We start from the raw sequence: 25,981 nt of genomic DNA, 5'->3' as shown, positions 1-25,981 counted from the left end.
ATTTCAATTTTAAGTGCGTTTAAATTACCAACCCCTTCTACAGTAGTAAATAGGTTAAATAAATTTTATTTTTGACTTCTAATCTTGTAGTCTACTAGGTTTATCCAAAGTGTGAACATATTGTTTAGCTTCGATCGCCTCGGTGTTTGAATACGTACCTTACAAACTAAAGGGAATTACTTTCGTTTGGAATGGTAACAAACATAATTAAATACATACCAATTGATAAGGCCCTCCATTACTTGACTTATCGCGAAGTCGGTTGAGGACAAGAAATAAACAATGTATCTAGGTAAATAACGCCATTTATTTGAGATAATTTTAAATTTTTAATTGAGACACTACCTACAAACAATCTATTTCATTTTATTTAGTTCCTTTTCTTGGTGTCTGGAGGAGGCAGATGTAACTTGTCAGCGAGCTCTTGAGGAACGTCCAGATATGTCCTCTCCAAGCCGACGGTGAGCAGCAGGGCTCGCAAACGGTCTACTTCCACCACATCACCTTCGCTTGACCAGACCGTTATCGAAGAGTTCAGCGATCCAGTCTCCCGGAGAAGGTCTAAGATTACTGGTTGACTGTTTGATGCTAGGCCGGCACGTACCTAAGAGGTTCCAAAAAACTATATCAAAAGGTATATTTTATCTTATTATATATATATATATATTTTAATCATAAGTAGCATATAGAGACTAGATTATGATTATTTTATAGCAATAGCAATGACAGTACAATATTGGCATAAAAAAGGAATAAAAAGGCATTTATTTTCTCAAAATTGATTCCTTTAGAATTCTTTTTGATTTCATTTCTAATATACTAGATAAGTAGTATCTTCCGTATAGTAATAAGTACCTCTTCGGAAACAAATGGTGCTCTGAGAGAGAAGAAGCGAAGCAAGAAACAATCCCGGCATTCTTATTTTGCGCTCTTTTAAATAAAAATATACAATATTGTACGGTCATTTCCATCGCTATAAAATAAACATAATCTAGTCCCAGGCTGTCTGATCACTTAGATATTCTGCTGTGGAGTAATAAGATTTACGACAGAGCCATTTCTTTACATTCAAATTTATTTATAGATAATGCCTGAACAGTGGCTGGGACTTTATTATAAAAGTGTATAGATTTACCCTTAAAGCTATTATGTATCTTATGAAGCCTTAAGACTTAATTGTATATTTTAATAAAAAAAAACGCAAAAAAGGAATGCTGGGAGATTTTTTTTGCGTCGCTTCTTCTCTCTCAGAGCGTTATTAATTTCCGAAGCGTAGTAGTATCTAGCATATTAGTAATGACATCAAAAGGAAATCTAAAGGAATCTATTTTGAGAAAATAAATGCTTTTTATGCCTCTTATTTTTATTTACAAAAACAGAATCATAATATTTGTATGGATATATTGTGAAACTTGTAAGCTACGTAATAACGGTTGGACCGGCATTACAAGGTAAGGGAACCGAGAGTATAGTGGTCAAAGGAAAATACAGACTTGTTGTGTTATGAAACAATCATTAAAAGTTAAATTCTGAAAATGATACACAGTTTTTATAGGCATTTTCCAGTTTGTTAAATGATATTATTAATTCGTTTCATTTTATTGGGTAAATAAATATGGGCGATGATTACATATACCAGTGGGAGGCTCCTTTGCACCGGATGCCAGCTAGATTATGGGTACCACAACGGCGCCTATTACCGCCGTGAAACAGTAATGTGTAAGCATTACTGTGTTTCGGTCTGAAGGGCGCCGTAGCTACTGAAATTACTGGGCAAATGAGACTTGACATATTGTTATGTCTCAAGGTGACGAGCGCAGTTGTAATGCCGGTCAGAATTTTTGGGTTTCAATAATCGGCACTGCATTGTAATGGGCAGGGCATATCAATCACCAACAGCTGAACGCCCTGCTCATCTCGACACTTATTTTCATAAAAAATATATATTTTAGGAGTTGGATGATGAATATTCTACATCCCGTAATAGTTATTTGGTTTTGACGCTTACAAGTAGATTGTACGCAATTTGTTTCGTACCATGTTTAATAATTATGGTGTTAAGAAAGATATTGTTGGAACTTTATTTTTTATTTATTTATTTATTTAATTCAGAGACATCTCCATATATGTAAATGTATTAGTAAGTAACAATATTTATTAAGAACTACGTTAGTATTATTAGTAAAATATATTTATAAACCTAGAGCTAACTGTATCCAGTGTTTCTGGAAGGAACAGTCAGCTCTGGCAGCAATCATCTTTAGGATGCTGTTACTGCTTACACGTTAACGCTGCAACATGGAGACTGCTTTTTTGCGCATTATGGCATGGAAACCGTCCACACATGCCTCAGCAAACATTCCAGAAGCGCTACAACGCCACGGCAGCCCTAACAGCCTCCTAAACGCATTATATGTAACACGTAACGCGCGAATATGACACCCACAAGCCGCTCGAGTAAAAAGACTGGCAGAATGCTATATATTATATATATATTGAACTTACAGGGAACGTAACAGTCTGATTGATATGGTGTTCGTTGACAAGTCGCAGCATTGCGCCGATCTGATCACGGCTATACTCTCCCTCCGTTATGTTGCCACCATACTTGGTGGTCCAGCCAATGGACAGGACCGCTCGTGGGTGCTTCGATGCCAGCTTGAGGAACTTCCCTGCGTCTACTGGTTTTGTTGGAGCATCGACAGGTCCTGGGAGGATGTCGGCATTCAGCCAAAGTGGAAATGTTTTCTGTAAGATATTATTTAATAATAAATATAATTAACCATCATTTTTATACACACAAACTGCACTAAAGCTATACAAATTAAATTTATAACCAAAATTTTATAGAAGATGCGGTTTCTCCGGTTCCATCCGAGCGCATGACGCATCGAACGTTAATCTTGAACAAGACATATCAAGACGTTTGATGCGTCAGTCGGACGGTTGGCTCCGTTGGTAAGAGCGCTCGGACAGAATCCCAGAAGTGAGGAGAACTTTAAAATAACAACTTGTTTGCACTAAAGCTGTTCTGTGCATGCATCATGACGTGCGCAGAGCAATGTGACTAGAAACGTATCGCATTCCGCTACGTTTTACGATGAGTTTTATGAATAGATGTTGCCAATTAGCATCTGATGGGCTGTCTGCTTGTCTCGTCACTTCTTCTCATAACAAAGCTATCCTGCAAAAAGTATTATATCGGGGGGGAACCGACTCTGCAGGAGTCGGAGAATCGCGCCCCGAGGTTTTTCAGGGCCCCAGGCATAATATAGGTAAAAAATTAAGCCGCTAAATGATAAGGCAAACTTTTCTGTGAATCCTCTGATATGGCAAAAGATTATTGCTGGTGATCACTTACCATCAGGCTACCAACTCGGTATGCATATTTGTGGAGGACAACAGTTTCTTAAAAAATGAAACAACAAAATACAAGGAAAACGTACACACAATTCAATTGGTCGGGTGCGACCAATTAATTTGTAACCAAGTAATTAACAAAGTGAGTCAACTTGTTAGATGGTGTGAGGTACTGGCGCGACACCAGGGTCAGCGCTGCTTATTAAATAACATTCGCCTAACTTGTAAATGTGGGGTTTTATGGGAACATGACAGAACATTCATTGTGTCTTCAACTTCATCTACCAAGTTCGGAAGGGCTGTTGGAACTGATACCTACCTCCATATTCCATCATTGTACTACACGCCATAAGCTAACTTAGCTTACCTTTAAATAAACCACTTTTAAAGTATTAAAAATTTTTTTACTCAACCCGACGTTTTAAGAGCTTTCCAAATCTCGTTATCAGCGGGACTGGAAAGGTCTTGAAACGTCGGGTTAAGTAAAATAAAAATGTAATGTTTACGCAAAAATTTAATGAAAAAACAGTTACAAATTTTAAGAACGTGCTTTAATCCTTTAAAAGTGTTTTATTTAAATGTGTAACACTCGAGTTAACCAAAGCAAATACTATTAGCTTACCTTTTCAGCCTTACCCTTGGAATGTGTGGTATCCCAGACTTTACGTCAAAATGCTTCACCTGTTTTTCAAGAAATTTCTTGCCTCGCACAGCTACTTTGTGGAATCAATTACTGGCAACTGTTTTCAAGAACCGATATGACGTAGGGACTTCGAAAAGAGCATACTCCTACCTGAAAGGCCAGCAACGCACGTATTGTTGCGGATGTCCATGGGCCGTTGCATCACCACTACCCATCCCGTGAGCCTCTTGACCGTTTGTCTCCTCTTATATCAAAAAAATCCTCTGCAGTGCGGATTTAGGGGTGTTTCTTCCAGGTGTAGTACCTAAAACTGTGGAATGAGCAATTTTACGCGGTTTTCAAGTCGATATGACATCGATACCTTAAAAAAGCGCCTACAACTATCCGATTGTGATTCGTCTGGGGTTGCAAAAGAGTATGGGCGGCGGTAATCACTTAATATCAGGCGACCCAAATAATTGTATGTCCTTTTCTTCCATATAAAAATATCGTATAAAGTGTAAAACAACCTCAGGTTTGTTATAAGGGGCAATGAGCTCTTGAGCCTTCTCAAACGCCTCGATACTCTTGAAATCCAGTTTGACGCCCTTCTGCTTCGAGTTGACATTGTTGTACTGGCTCACTGCGGTCAGGAAGTCGGCCAGAGATAGATCCGATGTGGCGGCTGGTGGATGCGCCATGATAGGAATGGGAGGTCCCGACTTCCCATTGATTTGGCCAAGTACAATGTCAGCTTCTAACATTGATATCTCACCTAAAATACAGTACAATATATAAAATACAATCAGTTATACTTCAAAGCGGCTGGGTCACGGTTATGCTATCATACAGTATTATATCTTCATACAAACCGGCCGGAATGCAAGATATACCTACGCGACTCAACTTCGGTACACACTCGGTACACCAGAATGTGCTGCAGTAACGAATGAAGGCTGTGATGGTTTTGTGAGCGTAGGATTTGTATTTTATATATATATATATATATATTTTAATGAAAGGATTAAATTATTTTATTTCCATACAGATAGCACAGATAGCTGAACTAGTATGAGCTGTATTTCAGCTGTCAGTGAGTCAGCTCCTCGATACTAAACCTAGTCAAATTAAACTCTTAAAATGAAATAAAATAAAAATTAAGATATTATAATATTATGATTTGTATAATATTAATTTGGTAAGAGGTTTTATTGTACTAAATTCTCGGTCTCATGGAAATTCAGCCCGTGTAGCCAATTTTTAGTTGTTATCTTGCATTGTAATAAAATCTGTGGGATTAAATTTAGTCATGTTATGGTTAGTTAGTCATCAAAAAAAACTACTTACTAGATCTCGTTCAAATCATTTTTCGGTGAAGGTTTGGTAATGTACATCATATATTTTTTTATCATTCTCTTATTTTAGAAGTTAAAGGACACACACACTTTTTACCACTTTGGAAGTGTCTTTCACGCAAACCATTCAGTTTAGAAAAAAATTATGTTAGTAACCTGTATATAATTTTTTAAAACCTATGCATACACGCATGGGTTTCATAAAAAAAAATGAGTTTCAGTTCTAAGTATGGGAAGCCCCCAAAATTTGTTGTTTTCTTTTTCTTTTGTAGTGTGAAAATCTTAATGCGGTTTACAGAATACATCTACTTACCAAGTCTCAAAGTTTCAGAAAAAAGTGGCTGTGACTTACGGACGGACAGACAGACATTAAGAATCTATAGTCGTAGCCAGATGGCAAAAAAAGAACCCTAAAAATTAAATGTTGCTAGTTGCGAAATAAACAACAAACTAATTGCATCAATTGTCTGTGAACAATATGCGACGGATGTCCATTGGCGAAGTATCCACAACTGTTTCGTAATACATGCGCTGCTGTTAAACTCGGCACTTGTAACTCTATCTCGCTTAATTGATATTAATCCGCGGAGTTTCCAAGAATCAGCCCGGCCCCCGCTACACACTGCCCGCGACAGCTGGTCTACGCTGTGTGATACTGGCTCTTGATTAACATCAATTTGAACACTTTAAATTCTTACTAGCTTAACTCATGATTAATTAATATTTATATGTGATGGCGTGGCCACGACCGTGGCGGTTTAAAAGGGATCTTAGGCGGAGCGACGAGCGTTTATTTAATAGAAAAACATAAAAACTTTAAATCTTCCTAGTCGAGACAACGGCTAGCTGCCGTTCAGTTCTGATTTTTCTGCATCAAGCGACAGACATGACTCCTTATAAGAAAAATATTATCATGCGCAAGTCAGTAAAATATCTTTAAATTGAGAATGAGTATTTATCACGATACACCACGTTAGAAATCGAACCTGGTTGACTACAATCGTGTTGTGAGTTATATTCAACTATGATATGAGGTAAATGTATAAATACGTACTAGAAAGTGCTGCCTCCAAATAGATCTTGTTATTAACCGCATGCGCCCAGGTTACGGTTGTTAAGTTCCTCATTATCTCTGCTTCACCCTTCACCACACATCCTGCAAGAAACATTTATTCAGAATTGCAACATTATTCAAGTACAACAGATAAAAAATATTCGATAGCAATATATTTCCGAGTTAATTAAAAACACCAAAACAATAAATATTTTTGTATATTATTACAATGCTATTTTAAAATACAAAATGATTCACTTTTACAAATTAATCTATATTATTATGGATAGCAGTTTTAATATATATAGACGTACCGTGATCGTGTATCGCTTGCTATCGACTTAAATTAACAAAAACGATTATCAAAATATGTCAAATTTCTACGAAAGACTAGGCAGTATGGTCAAACGACTATAGCCTACCCATAATGGGTGAATAAAAAGAAAATCAAACGCCATGCTGTCACTGTCAACTTTGAAGTTCGGAAACGTAATTCATAAAATATCATAATTCGTACCTACGTCATCTTAACAATAATTTCATGACTCATGCATTTATGTATTTGCTATTATCAATTTAATTATCAGCACATCTTGCTTTATTTATTCGTCAAATTATTATGTTTGAATATTTTAGTATTCTATTTGTTATTACTATTGACAAACGTTACGTTTCCAATCCATTCAACAAAGACCATCAACAAAATAGAAAAATAAGTTCAACATAAAATAGAATAGGTATGTACACTATTTTATACTCACAATTTATAACTCGTAATAGTACTTATAATTAAAACTTGTTTAATTGATATAAGATATTTTTAGAGTACCTATACAAACTATATTTTTAACTAAATTTAAATAATCACTATCTACTTGTATACAATTAATTTTAGGTAGGCACCTAGGAGGCTAGGTGTAAATCAAAACGATCAAATCACAATTCACAACGTTGTTTTGTTTTGCCGGTATCTAAATTATTTTACTTTCAGCATTACTAAGTTATTTTGAGTAATATCAATAGATGGCGCTAAAATGTAAAATGCTTATTACTTGAAGCTTAAAGAGATTTAATGTGTCCATTATATTTTCATCCCGATGAGAATTATTTAATATTATTGCTAATATTGAGAGCTTATTTTCAACTGATACAAAGGAAGAAATTCAAGAAATGCAGAAATGTCAGGACTTCTCAAACTACTAAATGGTAGCCCTAGCTCGGTTTGAACTTGGATAAAGATGAGACACGTTCAAGCTACGTCTCAAGGGCATTGTAGCAATTTCAATCATCAATGCCTCATTGCTGTGAATGAAATTGGCGCGGTGCATATTTGATTGTAATAATTTGTAGCTCTGGAATATGCAATATAAAATCATCTTGATTCTTAACTGTACTGACTGATACCATAGTACGAATATATGTTACAGTTTAATGCTTATGAACAGTAACAAATTAAAGTAATCTTTTGAATAATTTTCATAACTATTTGTCCAAACCAATGCAGGTAAACTTAATTTGAATGTCGTACGTTTTGAGCTTAGTTTAGTTCATAGACTAGGCTGTTAATCTATTTCCTTTAAATATTCAGTCTTCTAATATTGTTATAAACACTAAGTCATAGTTTTATCATTTTTTTATATTTTATTTTATTAAATAGTCACGGCACAAGTAGAGGAATCACGGGAATGTTGCCGGCCATTTCGGTAGGTGAATGCGAAGTTCTCGGTTTTTTAAGGTGGTACATGGTGGAAACATAATCCTCGTCATAAAGGCGGCACACCACACCCCATGAAGTGACTTCTTTACGTAGCGCCAAATAATCTAGGCTTTATTTTTTTTCACAAAGAACTGACTCCCCCAGGATTCGGGTTTTTTCAAATGGTTTGAATTTATAGTGGCACGCACCAGATAAGAGATGAGAACAATACGCCTAATACCACCAGAATATGGGCCGGAATGAAGAAACACTAGTTCCCTCTCTTGATGACCTCCAGTTTCTTAGAAACTATTTTGGTTTTTGCCTTCCAGATGACCGCGGAATCAATCTGGATTTCGAGACCTAGTATTCTGATACTAGGTGCGGCATTAAGAGGAATGTTATCCAAAAGAAGGCATGCGACAATTAGTTTTTTAGTGGTTAACGCGCAAAAGTAAGCCTTGGGGGTGGGTTCACGGGCATAAGGTCAGAATTGTAGACGACCTGAATGCTTCGATCGAATGGACCTTACTTTCAATAGCTGTCGCTCATCTGTGTTAGGTAAGCCTGAAGATATCAGCTAATCGACCATGGTGTAAAACATTCTGTCGGTTGTAGATCAACTGGTGACCCTCTAAGTATACGTTTTATGAGTTGGCAATTCATTATACTCTCCATGATTTTGGAGAACAGGGAGGTTATGGCTTGTAATTCAACCGGATCTGACCTGTTCTCAAAAATCACCTTTGATAGGGATCAAATGGACAAACAAGGGCTAAAAGAAATCACAGGAGCATCGTAGGCAACATTCATGAAGATCAAGTTACAAGTTGGCGACATGGTTAATTTTTGTTGTGCCAAATATAAAATATTATTTGAAAAAGGCCACATTATTTGTACTAATACACAAATGTAGTGCATTATTACTTTTGCTTCTGCACCTGAAAATCTAAAATTACTAGAATGTTCTGTTTAATTAAATCAATAATAATTATAAACTGACCTGATAGACTAAGAACAGCAAACAACAGCAGCATCATCGCTTATTACTCGATCTATGTTGAATCACTGGAGTCCACTATGTCTCTGAGGATGTTACCTGCTGATTGTTAAATCGTCCAATCATCCTGATTGTCGCGAATAAACCAATTTGATGCGGCAAGGACTTGAGAGTATTGGGTTGAGATGTTATGTCGTTTATAGAGCGCGTCATATTATGAATGTAGGTATCTCGTTGATCATACCAACAAGTATACTACTCACTGAGCACAAATTTAAAAAAATATATTAAAGCTCCTTTTACAAGGAAGGCTTACGACAGTATAATAAATTTCATATAAGATAATAATGCATGATTCTTGACTGCACAGGCCACCAAAAATTGTATTACATTAGGGTTGGATAAGCAATCTATAGGCTTGATTAGTTTGTTATTTTTTTAAAGTGATAACCCTCACTTCTCTGATTAATTACAATAAAATTTGAAAACAATATTTATACGATGCGGGACTCGAACCCGCGACCTCTCGCGTTCCGTGCGAGTCTTCATTCAACTAAGCCAACCGTTCAAGTGACGTATCGTTGATAAATCTTGTATGGCTTGTTTAACTCTCAGGTTGTGCCGACGCATGATGATAATTTATTTGTGTATTATATGATTTAAAAGATGGGATGGGAGGATCTTATCAGTTCTCCCCATGTCAAAGCCCCTTATGGAAAATGAAGCTTCATGATGTTTTACCACGTGTTGTTGCAATATGTTTTTGTCTCTCCCTGGTATCGTAAATATTTTTATTCTATTCTATTCCAATGCAGTTTTCAAGGAACCCGTTTCAGTTTCTACCACGTACAACCAAGCTGTAGAATGAGCTTCCTTCTGCAGTGTTCCAGGGATGATACGACATGGGTTCATGGATTCCTCTGGTGTTGCAAGAGAATGTGGGCGGCGGTGATCACTTCTCTTAACACCAGGTGATGTCATCAACCCGCAAGTTTGTTCTTCTCTTCCATAAAAACTACAGTTTGTTGACAAATCGATACAACAGCGCATTACCATTAAGCGACGAATCGCTATCGAAAAATGGAGGTTGAATTGATTATTCATATTATTATGACGAATAAAAAACTCGCATGACTCAAACTTACGTAACAGATTAAATCTAATTTTTAACTTTCCGCTACGAACATTAAAAGTTTTCAAAAATTCTGGAAGTAATTGGTTTTACCCCGTTTTCCAAAAATCGTGTTTTCATCAGATCTTGACGTTCCAAGGTCCTAGGAAGCTTCCCAGACTATTTCCGCGATGGTGTCCGTATGTCTGTATGTAAACCTCTTATAGCTTTTGAATGGCTTGACCGATTTCATCGCGGTTGGCACCACTCGAAAAGGCTTGGTCAAACTTAGATTTTTAATACAATTCGGACCGGTAGATTTTAAGAAATATCAAAAAATTCATAATTATTTTTCATGTGTTGTTTTACCTTACCTTTACCTTAGTTACCTTTTAAACTGTGTCAAATTAGTATATTATTTAGGAATATACTGTTTACGGTGATATTATAAACATGTTCGCTTCAATAATAATGCATAAAAGAGGCGAGCGCTCTATCTCGCACATACTCTTCAAAATAATGTCGGGCAATTTGATGACGTACATTGGAGATGATCGTCTATAATATATATGTAGCCTACAGTATTTAGATAAACTGGATCAATAATAGCTATTCTTTCAAGTATTTTATCATTTATCTCCACCAGATAAACTTTTATATCCTCATACAAATCGAAAATGAGAAACTCGGCTGCTGTATTTTAATTCACAACTATGTCGATCGAGTGTCAATTAATTGAAGTTTGCAATATTTTATTTTTCTATAGCGTTGACGAGTGGAAAAATAGTTTGTATGCCTTGGTACGTTGATACTGGTACTGATGTATTAGCTCCGACGATTCTTTACCAGTCTTAACTATTTGTCAGACCAGATAATAAATAAAAAGGTCTTTTTGAAAAGGGGGGGTTACTATTTCCCTACTTCTTCGGTGACATGAATAGGAGGACTACTGTCTAATTCATGTTGCCTTTCAGGTAGTTATTTTTTTCGGTACATGTTCAACAATGGTAATTTCCCAAAAACAAACTACTAGTATATTTCTATAAACAGCCAATTTTTCTATTTTCCAACCTTGATTGTCAATGGCTGTTCCTCCGACTTTTAAGTTACCGCTTTTGAGAAATCTATTCTGCAAAACATTCAAGTTTATCTTGGCTTCTACGGCAGCTTTATCATAGCCAGGATATTTTTCTGTGTTAGGTACATATGTGATCACTGGACACAAACATGTGACATGTCACATGTATTAAATGCTTTTCGGAATTATATTACCAATAAGAAAAGTATTATTTTCGATCACATCTCGATTTTTAAAACCATTAATGAGAGCGAATTTTAATGATAATTTTTGTTGATTTATTTCGTATAATTTTACTTAGATTGTGTAGTTTTGAAAGCCGGTTAAGTATTAGCAAGTACTAACCATATGGTTAAATAATTTTTGTAAATAGCGTAAGTTAAGTACTCGATTATGTTTAGAAGTAAGCAGCTAAGTTCAGCATTGTATTTTTGTAACTGGATTGCATTATACTTAAAATATATATGTTTAAACTTTTGTGTAATTACGCTAATGTTGGATTGGAATTGCATTTTTGGTGATTGACGTTGACGAGCAATCTGTTGATTTTAGGTATGTCAAGAAAATATTTTTGACTTTAACTTTGATTATGGTGGCGAGTTTAGGCCACCAGCGCTGTCTCGTCGGTCGAGTTTTGTTTCAAAGCTTGTGATGAGCGAAAATTTTCACATTTTGAACCTACCTACTTTTTTAAGTAGGTAGCTACTTTAACCACGTTTCTACTGCAAAAGCACAAAACACAAAATTGCAAAACGCGGTGCAGTTAATTTTTATGGAAGTTTCCATTACCTTTCGTGATATTTAAAATTAAATTTTAGAGTTTGAGTCCAATTTAGAAAACATTCAGGCGACCAATTCTCAAATTTTAAACGATTTTACAGTTGAACCTCAAAGGGAATAAATATGAGAAGGTTGAATATTTGTTACCAACAAAAAGCGATCCTAAGTTTGACTTTGTGTACCTTTAGCAATTACATATTATTTAAAATAAACTCTGCTAAACTAACCTAAATACAATTACTTGCATATATGAATCAATTTATTACAACAGACTTGGTGCGCAATATCTGCACTGGCGGCCTTCAGTTTATTAACTGCGCTCTCGACCTTCAAGCTTGGTCTTCATTCCAACCCTAGCTGTTCGCACTATATATACACTTCGGTTTATACTAGTAGGCTTCTTTGTACAGGATGCTGGCTAGATTATGGGTACTACAACGTCGCCTTTTTTACCGTGAAGCAGCAATGTAAACATTATTGTTTTTTCTTTAGTGTCGTGCCAGATTCTGGCGAAACAACACGTCCTGAGGATGCCTCGTGTAGAGGCGAAACACGTGTCGAATTGTTTAAAGACAAATATTGGCGGAATTAACACGATTAAAGAAAACTCAAATCATTTGTATAATTATGGATTTCCGCAAAGTAACGCCTACATCAATAAATTTTATTATTGTGATTCGTCTGAAGGGCGCCATAGATAGTGAATTTACTGGGCAAATGAGACCTAAAATCTTATGTCTCAAGATGATGAGCAGAAGTGTAGATAATAATAATAAGCTCATAACGTCCTGCTTGCCTCGTCTCTTATTGTCATAAAAAAGCCTGCATATACTTTTGGCCATCATCATCTCTACCAGCAACACAGTCATAACAAGCCGCTGTATTGTCATATACTATTAATATCTAATCAATTATGAGTAATGGCTTCTTCCACTTATAATTCATTATGATGAGTAACTTGTACTAGTCCACAGACATTTTTCTGTCCAGTATGGTAATCATGATTTTATTAATATTTTATCAATGCCAAGTAAATATAAAAAATCAATAAACTGATATGTTTTTTATAGTACCTATTGCAAAAATTTTTATAGTACCTATTGAAAAAATACTTTGAAACAATGGTTTTTTTACCGTCTGTCCAGTCCTTCAACAAAAATTGATTGATTCAACCCATCATTGGCCATAAGTAATAGTAATGACATAATGTTGTATACTTTTCCAGCATAAGTTGAGGGGAAACTTATTATTCAGCCAAAATACTTGCATTTTCATCATTATAAATAATAAATCGCAAATTGAATTCAATTAACTTTCTGTATAACATTGAACATTATTGGAACCAATTTAATGGCTTTGAATGCACCAATGATATGTTAACAACCTATGAAATATTGTAGTTGTTATGGAAACTTGAAAAGACAGCAGAAGTGTTCTCGTTGTAAGTGTATCTAAGTTCATCTTTTGGTATTTAAATAGTTACCATTAAACAAAAATGTCTGAATTATTTCACAATAAACAGATAGCAGATGTTATGAACCGACAATATTGATAATATATAATATTTATTCTACCATAATGATCTTCTATTCTGTCATTATTTGATGGTGAAGTTTCACATTATATTTTATGGGATTCTATAGGATATTTTAAAAGTGACCATAGGTATCCGAAAATGTATTTGCTGCAGCTTAACTTGTTTTGGATGGAATTTCTGGATTAATGAGTTGCAATCTGTTTTGCTAACAATTTTTTTGTATACTATGTAGTTTAGTGCCACAACTATATATTTTTACTCCTTAATGTCAGTTCTGAAAATCAGTGTTGTGCTCAAGTGTGGACAGAACTGTAACTGAGTAGACTCCATTTTGGTAGACCAGTGCCCCACAGATCATTTAGTACTGCCTTTTTTCTATTGTATTTAATATTAACCTGATATTTGTTTTATTTTACTTATTTTGTTTGATTGTGTGGTAAAGTATCTCATCCAAACTAAAAATTCATTTTCATTATTTAATGTTTGCATTTACTTGCTTGTTTGCATTTATTAACCTTCATTTACCATAAAGTGGTAAGCAGCTGTGTTAGAGCTGTTCACAATCATTCATAAGGCTAAATTGTAGAAGTTCATTGTAGAACTCCAAAAGATGTACATAATTTTTCAATTTAACTTGTTTTTAAGTGTATATAAACATGTTTGAAGTCAGTATTGTTTTTACTCTATCTTGTAAAATATTTTGCAATAAAGGAGGTTACGACCACTTCTTCTCCGCTTCTGTCAAATCTTAAACATAATAGTTGAGTAGCTTCTTCTTTTACAGTATTTACTTACGGTTACAAATATAAACTGCAGTATAAATTGTGACCATGAGTTTTGTCAAAATTGATTCCACTTTAATCCATTAATATTTAGAGTGATATTAAGCAGATTTCATTTCTCAAGCACAGTGTTCTATAATGCTGAAAAGTAACTTTTGGAAAACAACAAGGATAGAATAACAATAACACAAAGGTAAAATAACAATACTAAAAATAAATATAGATGAAAATTCAGATACTTAATTAAATTGTCAAAATAACAATACGATCTACATATTTACAATAAAGGTAGAAATTGGAATTATAATTATATTATTATTTAAATTCATATACATTTACATATTAATCTTCTCTTATGTTTAAATATTTGCATAATATTATTTGCATTACAAGTCAATCATCAATGTCAATAACCAAAATAACATCTTACCAGTTGACATCTGTCAAATTGACACTAATCGACATTAAATGATTAAAGTAGACAGACTATAGAAATCAAAAACTACTGTGGGTTTGAGCTACCAACTGACAGAAATATTTTGATCGATTTTTTTTTTGATTTTTTTCATCCAATATTAGGACAGGCAAAGGGTTCAAGACCATACAGCCATTTCTTCGTCGTTTTTAATGCTTTTTTTCTTTTAGTTTCTTCGCAATATTATGTCAAGTCCGATCATATTTTTTTAAAGGCCGTAGCCATGTCTCTTGTTTTGAAATTCAGAAGTATATCAGTTTCTTCGCAATATTATGTCAAGTCCGATCATATTATTTTAAAGGCCGTAGCCAAGTCTCTTGTTTTGAAATTCAGAAGTATATCAGTTTATCAGGCCGAAGCCAAGTCTCTAGTTATATTTTCCCGTCCAGGGTCTCAAATAATTTAATGTCATTTCAGTGTCAATACATAAGTCAAGCGAGTTTCTCTTCTGTTTCTGACTCACTGTCATGTTTCAAGTCAATGTCGTGTCGAATTTCACAGTGGAAAGAATTAATTCGTAGATTGCCAGGAAGCAATCTCTATTTGATAAATATTATCTGATTATTTATAAATGCTAAGTAGATGATCAATTAGTACAATCCTATCAAGTATAAAACTACGGCATTCGAAGAAAATGTGGTGAAGACTTTGGGGTTCGTTGGAATTACAGAAGTTGCAATTTGGAGATGGGATAAGGTTTATCCGATGAAGATGAACATTAAATAGACAATGGCCCAGACGTAAGCGACACAAAACGTATAAAATTTTCTGTTATGGTGTTGGTTACCTCTGCAAAACCAAGGAATACCAATTGAATCATTAATTTCAGCATACCATTTACCCTTTGTTTCAATAGTTTGATACCAATGTTGAATAAAGTTTTCTGTAATTTCCTTCTTAATACAGATTAGAAGATCAGATTGTGGAGGCGAAATCTGTTTATTAGAAAAAGGTATAGTTGAAGAGTTGCTTGTGATGGATTTGGCAAGGAAATCAGCTTTTTCGTTACCTATAACACCAATATGTGAAGGTGTCCAAAAAAATACTATATTTTTTGAAAAGGATAATTGAAAGTATTTTTCTCGAATTTCGTGAATGATGTAATTTGTTTTAGAATTGAGTCCAGGATTATCTAAAGCTTGTAAAACACTCATGCTATCAGTGACTATAACCCATTTATTAGAGTCTTGCTTTTGGATATAATTCAGAGCTTCTAATATTGCCAAAGACTGCTGAGAAAATACTGAATTTTTCAGGTAACTTGTACCCTAAGCCTCTCTCTGCAGTCACATCATAGAAAGCAGTTCCCACTGCCTCACTCTTTTTTGCACCATTAGTGTACATTTGTTGTAACCCCACAAAGTCTGATAAACCATTGAAGACATCCTCTATATATTTTAATTTGTGGTGTATGACTATCTCTATAAGGCAAAACTTACTTAAATAAGTACCATTATAACAAGGTAAGAGTAGACTATTATAAATATCATAGTTAGCTTTGTAATTAAGAATTTTATCAATATCTTGGACCAGAAAAGAACGATGATTTAAATGAAAGGCATGAATTAATTTTAAGAGCAAAGGGTGTCTGGTATAGGATAACAAGTTTAGAACAAACTTGTGCTTGAGATATTTAAACCTCAGACTAAGTGGTGGTATATTTGCTTCAACCTGCATAGAAATGATGGGTGTTGAAATCATGGCACCCATGATAACCCGTAAACATCTATTTTGGACTTTATTTAGTTTTTCCACTAGTAATGATTTATGAGCATAACACAAATATCCATATTCAAAATGGCTCCGTACTAAACTTTTGTAAAGTGTTAATAGTATTTTTGGATCAGATCCCCAATAAAATCCCTGCTAAAGATTTGAGTATATTATAGGCTTTTAAAGTCCTATTTGTTAGATAATCAATATATTTATCCCAGTTAAAATTAGATTGAAAAATGACTCCTAAAAATTTTGTGGTTTTATCTTTTGGAATTAAATGATTAACATTTGTGACACATGATTAGTTTTTGCTGAGAGGCTAAGCATGTGTAAACCAGCGTTGTGTGAAAGATCACAACTTTTCTTCTTAGATTCTATTGATAAAATTCTGGCCGCTTTCTCAAAACTTCTTCCTTACATCATGCCAGTTGTTGGCATACTGCCAACAAGATCCGAATCGATGATTCTGCTCGTCGGTAAAAACTCATAATGAACAATTTCTTTCCAATTCCACCATAAATACTGGAAGAGGAAGTGTTGGTAGTCACCAGATGGACCGACAATCTGGTAAATATAGCCGGAATACGTTGGATGAGGGCAGCGCAGGATGCCACAGTCTGTGTAGCCTGACCAACCTTAAGCCGAGTTCATTTTCGGACGTTTTGGTCGTACATGATCCAATTTTAAATCACCAGTTATCAATATCTTCAAAAGGCAGCTCGGCTTCATAACGTCTCAATAAAGAATCACAAATGAAAACATTGTTCATTAGGTTTCTTTTAATTAGCTCATGTGGTGTTTATAGTGTATATTTATAAGAACCCGATGTTTGACCCACGTAGCTTACATTCTAAGTTCTTACTTGAATGAGATATTTTGATTTTTTGGGGAACAAGGCCGTAATATATATTAAACTTAAAAATGTATTTAAGTTTACAGCACATTGAGTGGTAATCGCGATAGTTTGTGGGGAACAATAATTAAACAAAATGTTTACTTAAACTACAACATTTAAAATTTTGTGACAAAAAAACATTCAAAAGTTTACTAAAATTAAAACAAACATTTATTTAGGTATAAATAGGTGTCAAACTAATTACGTGGATATTAGCTATTTTTTTCTGTGTAATCCATAAAACTACTGTTTCAGTCATAGATATTTTTGTCAAACGTAAAAATACACAAATAATAAATGTTAATACTACTCCCTTGTTATATGAGATAGAGCAGAGTATCAGCAGTAGACTATGAGCAAATCAGTGCATTCACCATTATTTAATATAAGAAAACAACTTTATAAATTAATTACAACTTTTTATAAGCATGACAACGTAATAACTGCTTTGTAGTCATAGTAACCAAAAGTCACTAATTTCTTCTTCTATGAGTAAGACCTCTATGATACTCCCCCTCACGATGACATTCAGGTCTGAGTGACGCCTATTATCTTTAGAAGCTAATAATAAGTGGTAATATTACCACAACCAAGATTGTTAAAGCTTCTAAAGATGATAGGTGTCACTCAGACCTGAAGGTCATCGTGAGGGGGAGTATCATAGAGGTCTTACTCATAGAAGAAGAAATTAGTGACTTTTGGTTACTATGACTACAAAGCAGTTATTACGTTGCCATGCTTATAAAAAGTTGTAATTAATTTATAAAGTTGTTTTCTTATATTAAATAATGGTGAATGCACTGATTTGCTCATAGTCTACTGCTGATACTCTGCTCTATCTCATATAACAAGGGAGTAGTATTAACATTTATTATTTGTGTATTTTTACGTTTGACAAAAATATCTATGACTGAAACAGTAGTTTTATGGATTACACAGAAAAAAATAGCTAATATCCACGTAATTAGTTTGACACCTATTTATACCTAAATAAATGTTTTTTTTAATTTTAGTAAACTTTTGAATGTTTTTTTGTCACAAAATTTTAAATGTTGTAGTTTAAGTAAACATTTTGTTTAATTATTGTTCCCCACAAACTATCGCGATTACCACTCAATGTGCTGTAAACTTAAATACATTTTTAAGTGTAATATATATTAAGGCCTTGTTCCCCAAAAAATCAAAATATCTCATTCAAGTAAGAACTTAGAATGTAAGCTACGTGGGTCAAACATCGGGTTCTTATAAATATACACTATAAACACCACATGAGCTAATTAAAAGAAACCTAATGAACAATGTTTTCATTTGTGATTCTTTATTGAGACGTTATGAAGCCGAGCTGCTTTTTGAAGATATTGATAACTGGTGATTTAAAATTGGATCATGTACGACCAAAACGTCCGAAAATGAACTCGGCTTAAGGTTGGTCAGGCTACACAGACTGTGGCATCCTGCGCTGCCCTCATCCAACGTATTCCGGCTATATTTACCAGATTGTCGGTCCATCTGGTGACTACCAACACTTCCTCTTCCAGTATTTATGGTGGAATTGGAAAGAAATTGTTCATTATGAGTTTTTACCGACGAGCAGAATCATCGATTCGGCTCTTGTTGGCAGTATGCCAACAACTGGCATGATGTAAGGAAGAAGTTTTGAGAAAGCGGCCAGAATTTTATCAATAGAATCTAAGAAGAAAAGTTGTGATCTTTCACACAACGCTGGTTTACACATGCTTAGCCTCTCAGCAAAAACTAAGACATTGGCTGAGAGGTGAAGCCATCACTTAGCACCTTCGGGTGACCACTTTTTTTAGTCTCTTCAGAACTATCTATGCAGTATCACAGAGTATTGTCAAAACTACTTGTGGCGTATTTGATTGGAAGTCACAAAATTTCTACAGCAATGGGATTTTGTCGCTACCTTTGTAGGTGTGATGGCAAAAAGTCATCATAAACAAAACGGTACATTTATACTGTATTTAGATAATTTATACGTCTAGACAGAGCATCTTGCTGTTTGGCAACGCATCACAACAGGCCAGATTTATTACTTTAGTGTGTATGACAGCAACGTCTTACACTCGCAACACGGCAGTCACTTTCTCTCGGTGCAGTGTTGCTGAAAATGGAGGCTTTATTACGTTACGTTCACCGCTATTATTTTTTATTTCAAAGCTTTTGAGTCTTTTTTTTATGAAAATAAGGGACGAGACGAGCAGGACACTACAACATTACTGCTTCACGGCAGAAATAGGCGCCGTTGTGGTACCCATAGGCTAGCCGGCTTCCTGTGCAAAAGAGCCTCCCACTCGTATTATTTAGACAGTCTATTTAGACGTATCAATTATTTGTAGTTATACCTTAGTTAAATGTGAAAAAACAGAAAATAACAGTCTTAGAGTTTTATATAAAACTAGCTGACCCAGCAAACGTTGTATTGCCATATAAAGTAATAAAAAAAATCAATGATTGAAACGTTTGGTGTGTAAATAAATAAAAACTACGCTAAAAAACCCACTTCAAAAACTGGAAAGTATCAAATAACAAAAATTTGGCTTGGCACCGACTTCAAAGCTATCAATACTTAGCACATACAAATATGTAAATAGTATTTTATTAATATTATAGGTAAAGGTTTGCATAAGAGGTGTATTAAATTAAATTTTTAGTCATTTCATACTTTTCAGTTTTTGAAGTCGGTTTTTTTTTATTTTTTACGTTTTAGTGTAAGTTAATAATAATATATCAACCTGAATGATAACTCCAAAAAAGCCGTACCTACACAGAAAACAATTATGTCATCCAGAGACACAAAATTTTCATAAAATGAAAACTACTTGGCCAAACTTTAAGGTGTAAATTTTTTATGGAAGAATTGAGTAAATCGGATCATAAATCTCAGAGTAATCGGTGTACATACATAAAAAAATTACCGATCGAATTGATAACCTCCTCCTTTTTGAAGTTGGTTAGAAATAGATACAACCGATTCTCAGATCTACCAAATATACAATTATTCGTAATACAATTATTATTGTATTCGTGTAAGTGTATGGCGCTTAGTAACGCTTATAATACTTACAATTGTCTTTTAGGTACTGATTTGGTAGCGAAGTAAATCAAACTTTTGCACCAATTAACGAAAACTTCGATAAATCCATTAACATTCAAAATCTGAGGTGTTGGAAACCTTAAAATATATTGCACTCACGAAACAAAATTCATGTCAATACTAGTTACAACTTAACTTCTATTTTATTATTAACATCTACTCTTACCTACTACTAATAAATCACTGTTACACGATTATGTAAAGTTTTCTGTGTCAACTGTTTTTCTGAAAAAACTTGTTAGAATACAAGCCAAATACAAGCCTATCTTGGATGACACGGACTCCAAAAATTACAGTAATCATAGCTAGAATTAGATTGTAATACGCAATTATTTTTATACTAGAATTTTGAAGTACACTAACCAACAACTTGTCTAAATATGTGCAGATATACAAAAATTTTCAATGCAGCAATGAACGTAAGCGCTTAATTGAAGAGTTCCGTTACTTTGGCATGGATTCCGTAATCAGAACCTAACCAAACTCTCACCAAACTATCTTTGAAGTATATCCTTTCCAATAAAAAAAGAATCATCGAAATCGGTTGGCGCGATATTGAGTTATTCTTAAATTTATCATTCAATTTGCTATACGTATGTATAGCAAATTTAAGACTTTTATGATTTTTCTCATGGATGCCACTGTCAGATCTGGACCAAATTACAATGGGACCACACGGGAAGCACCAAATAAAAAAAGAATTATAAAAATCGGTTCACCCAGTCGAAAGTTTTGAGGTAACAAACATAAAAAAATTACCGACGAATTGAGAACCTCCTCCTTTTTTGAAGTCGGTTAAAACGAACACGTGAAGTATAGAATTTTTGGACAAAGAAAATTAAATCCATTGCTCATCCAAACGCTCCTGCGTTTTTGAAATATTACAACGCTCCTGCAATATTGTATGAAACGGCGTGTTGGGGTTATTAAATGCTCTTTGATCGGATCTCTTTTATTATTCTTGGCATGCAATAGTCTCTTTGCTTAGAACAAACTATGTTTACGTGGTTGTATAGCCATAAATGCGTTTGCCTGTCGGCACAGATGATAATAAAAAAATTGGCGGCAAAGCTGAAAATTCCTCTTGATTTGTTATTTACACACCAACTTAATAAATATAAATTTAATAATAATTAAAATGAGTTCCAATGGTTCAGACAGTGAAATGGAGATTGATTGTACTCCACCATATTTAAGATCAGAACCCAAACTGGCAATGGAAAACCTGCTTCCAGCGAAGTCAAAGGTAAATTAAAAATTTAATGTGTAATATAAAAAGTGTGTTTGATTTCCCTCCATTCTTTTGAGAAAAGTACTATATATGCCTCGGCGGGAATTGGCAATTGCTTGTCTGTGATAACTGTAAAAATGTCGAAAAATTTTGAGGTTGACTGTTAACCTCTATTTTGAGCAATGCACGCACACTAACAAAAAGTTACATACAAATCGCGAGTGTCTTAGAATTCTTATATCTAAAGAAGATCTCAGCTAACTCCTTCTAACTATATTTCTTTATATACTTTACTAATGATTAATTTCAAACTGCTAGACGGAACCCGTCCGCAAACTCACATCACACAGCCTGATGCATGGAGTAAAGTAAAGTAAATATGCATTTATTCATGACAGCACAAAACATATTATATACATAGTATAATTATTAACAGATAAAAAATAGGTATTTTTTTATGGAATAGGAGGACTAACGAGCGTACGGGTCACCTGGTATTAAGTGATCACCGCCGCCCACAATCTCTTGCAACACCAGAGGAATCACGGGAGCGTTGAAGGTACCCATGTCGTATCGTCTCCGAAACACCGCACAAGGAAGCTCATTCCACAGCTTTGTAGTACGTGGAAGAAAGCTCCTTGAGAACCGCATTGTGGTGGACCGCCACACATTCAGATGGTGGGGATGATATCCTAACTTGTGGCGTGTCGTGCGCAGGTGGAATTCGGCGGCAGGAATCAGGTTAAACAGCTCTTCGGAACACCTCGTGATAAATGCGGTAGAAGACACACAATGCGGCACTACATTTGCGCTCGGCACCTGGAGGTCTACTCGCAAAATCGACAACGATACATTCGGAACGATACGATAATACTCCGAATATATCGCAACTATCCTACTCTAACAAATATTTGAATTCCCTATCGTTTATCGTTACCATAAACTAATATTTTGATTTTTTTACGATGTTAGTGTGAATGAAATATGTTCAAACCTAAACATTATCTGTGCTATGTCGCTGTTAAGTGTCAAAAGTCAAAACATAGTTTAGGCGCTAAGGACCATGCCAGACTCTGCACCACCAATTTGGTATTATTTACACATAATGTAAATGTTAAAAAAATATGTAACGAATATAATATGTTCATTTAAAATTGAATAAATAATACAAAACTAGCCGATAATAAAATGTAAAAAAAAGTAACTCAACCCTTCTCGTCGACTTCCTATTTCTCAGGCTGCCATTTGCATTATTTCTACGCAAACGATCAACAAAGTGACTTAAATGACTTAGTAGTAAAAAATTCTGTTGAATAGTAAATCACATATAATTATTTCAATAATATTTATTAAGTATGTACATTGTATGGCAAATATATCTATACAACTTGAAACGATAATAGCATCGACAGCCTAGAAGGTGTCGTTGAGATTATCGTAAAAGTGACGTTTGATTATTTGTGAAATTCGATATTCGTCTCTGACATTTTCAACTTAGAGTAGGGTTAGGACCGATAATATCGAATAATGTTTCGTTCCTTCATCCGTCATTTCGTTCATCATCGTTTCGACATTGATTACGATGTAACTAAGAGTACGATTCGATACGACTAATGCCACGATTTATCGAATATCGATTTTAGGAGTAGGCCCCCTGGAGACTTGCACTAACTACGGCGCCCTTCAGACCGTAACACAGTAATGCTTCACGGCAAAAATAGGCACTGTCGTGGTACCCATAATCTAGCCGGCAAGGATTTGTCTCCGCTGCGCTCCAACTAGATACCGCAGTTGTAGTCGTAAAGTGCGGCAACTAATACAACAACCAAGTGGGCGTACTCGAGCCAGCCTCGAACAATGTGTGACGTTGACGTGCCACATGTTCTGTTAAACTTTGCTAATAGTTGTAATCCAAATGATTTGAGTTTTCTTTAGTGTTACTTCCGCCAATATTTGTCTTTAAACAAATCGACACGTGTTTCGCCTCTACACGAGGCATCTTCAGGACGTGTTGTCTCGCCAAAATCTGGCACGAGACTTGAATCACGGCCGGCAGCCGCTCTTTTATACTCTCGTCCCATGAAATGACGCGCTGTGGTTGGTCGGCTGTTGTTACGTATTACCCCCGGAAGAGATATGTAACAATGGTGAAGGGACTAAATTTGTTTGTTCATTCAACAATGTAAACATGTTATTTTTGTGTTTTATTATTTCTAATCGCTCGAATACATTCAAGCGAAATCCTTTTTCACATGTATGTAAAATATTAAAATTATTATTGTTTCCGAGTGAGTGTCAATCAAATGTTTCGCGAAGTGTGATTTTTCGGGATGATTAGTCCTAAATGCGGCAATATGTTTCTTTAATCTAACGCCTACATCAATATTTTTTTTTTATAGTTGTAACTAAAATTCTGGGGTGCGTAGTTAAACTTTGTAAAAGTAATACTTAGTTACTACAAGAAATAAGAAAGACACTGGGATCACATATCATCAGTAAGTATTTTGTATTATATTATTAATTTCAATTTTAAATAACAAGAAGCGTATGTTACAAAATTTGATAATGCCATCGAGTGTGAAAATGCCACGCACACAAGCATTTTTAATAGTTGCCGTAACAAAAAGTTATTGTTCTTAGGTAGTGCGGTTTCTAGTTGGAGAATAGCGGAGACCAATCCTCTAAGTATATTATTCTAGTGTACATTACATATTTTGTGTTTAAAACCCACAACAAATACCTTTTAATAATAATAATATAAGCCTTTATTCAGATAGTATCCTTTACATATATACTTACAAACTATCCTTAACTAAGTATCTACCACTATCTGTTTGTCTATTGACAAAGGCCTCTTCCAACTTCTTCCACTCTTTTCTATCTTTAGCTATCCTATACCATGTCTTGCCTGCTATCGCCCTAAGTTCGTCTGACCATCTCCTGTATTGTCCCCCCGGTTTCCTTTTTAAGTTTCTGGGATACCAGTCTGTGATACATTTGCTCCATTTGTCTATGCCCCGAAGGGTGTGTCCCGTCCAGCGCCATTTAAATTTTCTTATAGCATTAGTGATTTTTGTTTTCTGTCTTAAGTCTGTGTTTCGAACTTTATGTGTTTTATTATACTCCTCTCCATGGCTCTTTGGCAAATCTCTAGTTTTTTAATCTGTCTTTGCGTAGGCGACCAAGTCTGACAACCGTAGGTCAATACAGGAAGTACACAAGTATTATAGAGTTTTCTTTTTGTGTTTATACAAATACCTTTTATAATGCAATGAACAGAATTCACTTTGTATTGACAGTGCCGATTTAACATTTTCCAAGTACCATGGAGCAAACTTAAGCCAACGGCCTTGAGGAATCGAGCGGAGCTAAGTTACCTCTCTCGTACAAGATCGCCATATTTTTAATTCAGAATTAGAAGTATTTTTGCGCTTTTTTGGCGATTTCTTGGAATAGCGGCCTTAAGACATAATTGGACGTAATTCCAGAAAAACCTTCCAAACCACAATAATGTCGAAATTGAGTTAAGAACACACAACTGGTCACGTGATTCATATTAATGGGCTGACAAAAAATAGCAGCCTTACTGTCACTCTTTAAATGACATCATGATTTAGTAGCCCAACCCACATGTTTGGAATACACCAACATTTATTAAACTACTAGCTGACCCGACAGAAGTTGTACTCTGCATGATAAAAATATACTGTTTTTTTTTTATGAATTTTCAATAATATTTCATAACACCAAGAATTATTTTGTAAAATATGCTCCCTGTTAATGACGTTCTATATTATGTATACAATGTCATTGCACCCTGTTGTTAACTATAATGAAATTGTATCACAGCAGAACTGTCAAACCGTGCGTCAATAAATTCTCTCATGGAAAATATGTCTCAAATCGAAATAAAAACTATCCTATCTCTCAAGTTGGACAAAACTGCACTCGATGAAGTAATCCCCATTAAAATCCGTTCATTAGTTTAGGAGTCCATCGCGGACAAACAACGTGTCACGTAATTTATACATATGTATTAAGATAAACACAAATTCCTTAAAATGTGATGTTCATTTTGTATCATTACAGCACTGATTTTGACTTGAACGTCATTGACTGCAGTAACGCGATAAGACAATATTTACTACTTAAATCATTTATACTTACGTCTAGA

General features: G+C 34.7%; 1 protein-coding gene and 1 long non-coding RNA gene across 3 annotated transcripts; one reads left to right on the top strand and one right to left on the bottom strand.

The window, feature by feature from the left end:
• Positions 1-287: 287 nt before the first annotated feature.
• LOC126968029 (protein FAM151A) lies at positions 288-14,407 on the bottom strand. 2 transcript variants are annotated; one of them, XM_050812813.1, is made up of 6 exons: positions 14,389-14,407; positions 9,091-9,189; positions 6,392-6,493; positions 4,513-4,757; positions 2,506-2,748; positions 288-604 (listed from the first exon to the last, which is right to left on the bottom strand). In XM_050812813.1, the coding sequence occupies exons 2-6, from the start codon at positions 9,125-9,127 to the stop codon at positions 371-373; spliced, it is 861 nt and encodes a 286-aa protein (XP_050668770.1). In that variant the 5' UTR covers positions 9,128-9,189; positions 14,389-14,407; the 3' UTR covers positions 288-370. The 2 variants fall into 2 exon arrangements, with proteins under 2 accessions (XP_050668770.1, XP_050668771.1); XM_050812814.1 differs by lacking the exons at positions 9,091-9,189; positions 14,389-14,407 and adding an exon at positions 7,153-7,298.
• Positions 6,989-9,007, top strand: LOC126968048 (uncharacterized). Its single transcript, XR_007730127.1, has 2 exons — positions 6,989-7,128; positions 8,420-9,007. It is a non-coding gene; the product is annotated as an uncharacterized LOC126968048 (long non-coding RNA).
• Positions 14,408-25,981: the final 11,574 nt, after the last annotated feature.

This window comes from Leptidea sinapis, chromosome 14, assembly GCF_905404315.1.
Source record: "Leptidea sinapis chromosome 14, ilLepSina1.1, whole genome shotgun sequence".
NCBI lineage: Eukaryota > Metazoa > Arthropoda > Insecta > Lepidoptera > Pieridae > Leptidea > Leptidea sinapis.
This window is presented reverse-complemented; position numbering and strand designations above follow the sequence as displayed.

What these genes read in the sequence shown, in the direction of transcription:
- LOC126968029 (XM_050812813.1), bottom strand. Translation starts at nt 9,127, where the DNA reads ATGATGCTGCTGTTGTTTGCTGTTCTTAGTCTATCAG. An exon ending in CCCCTTATAACAAACCTGAG is followed by an intron (nt 2,749 to 4,512) that starts GTTGTTTTACAC and finishes AATATCTTACAG; the next exon opens with AAAACATTTCCACTTTGGCT. An exon ending in ATCAGACTGTTACGTTCCCT is followed by an intron (nt 605 to 2,505) that starts GTAAGTTCAATA and finishes GGAACCTCTTAG; the next exon opens with GTACGTGCCGGCCTAGCATC.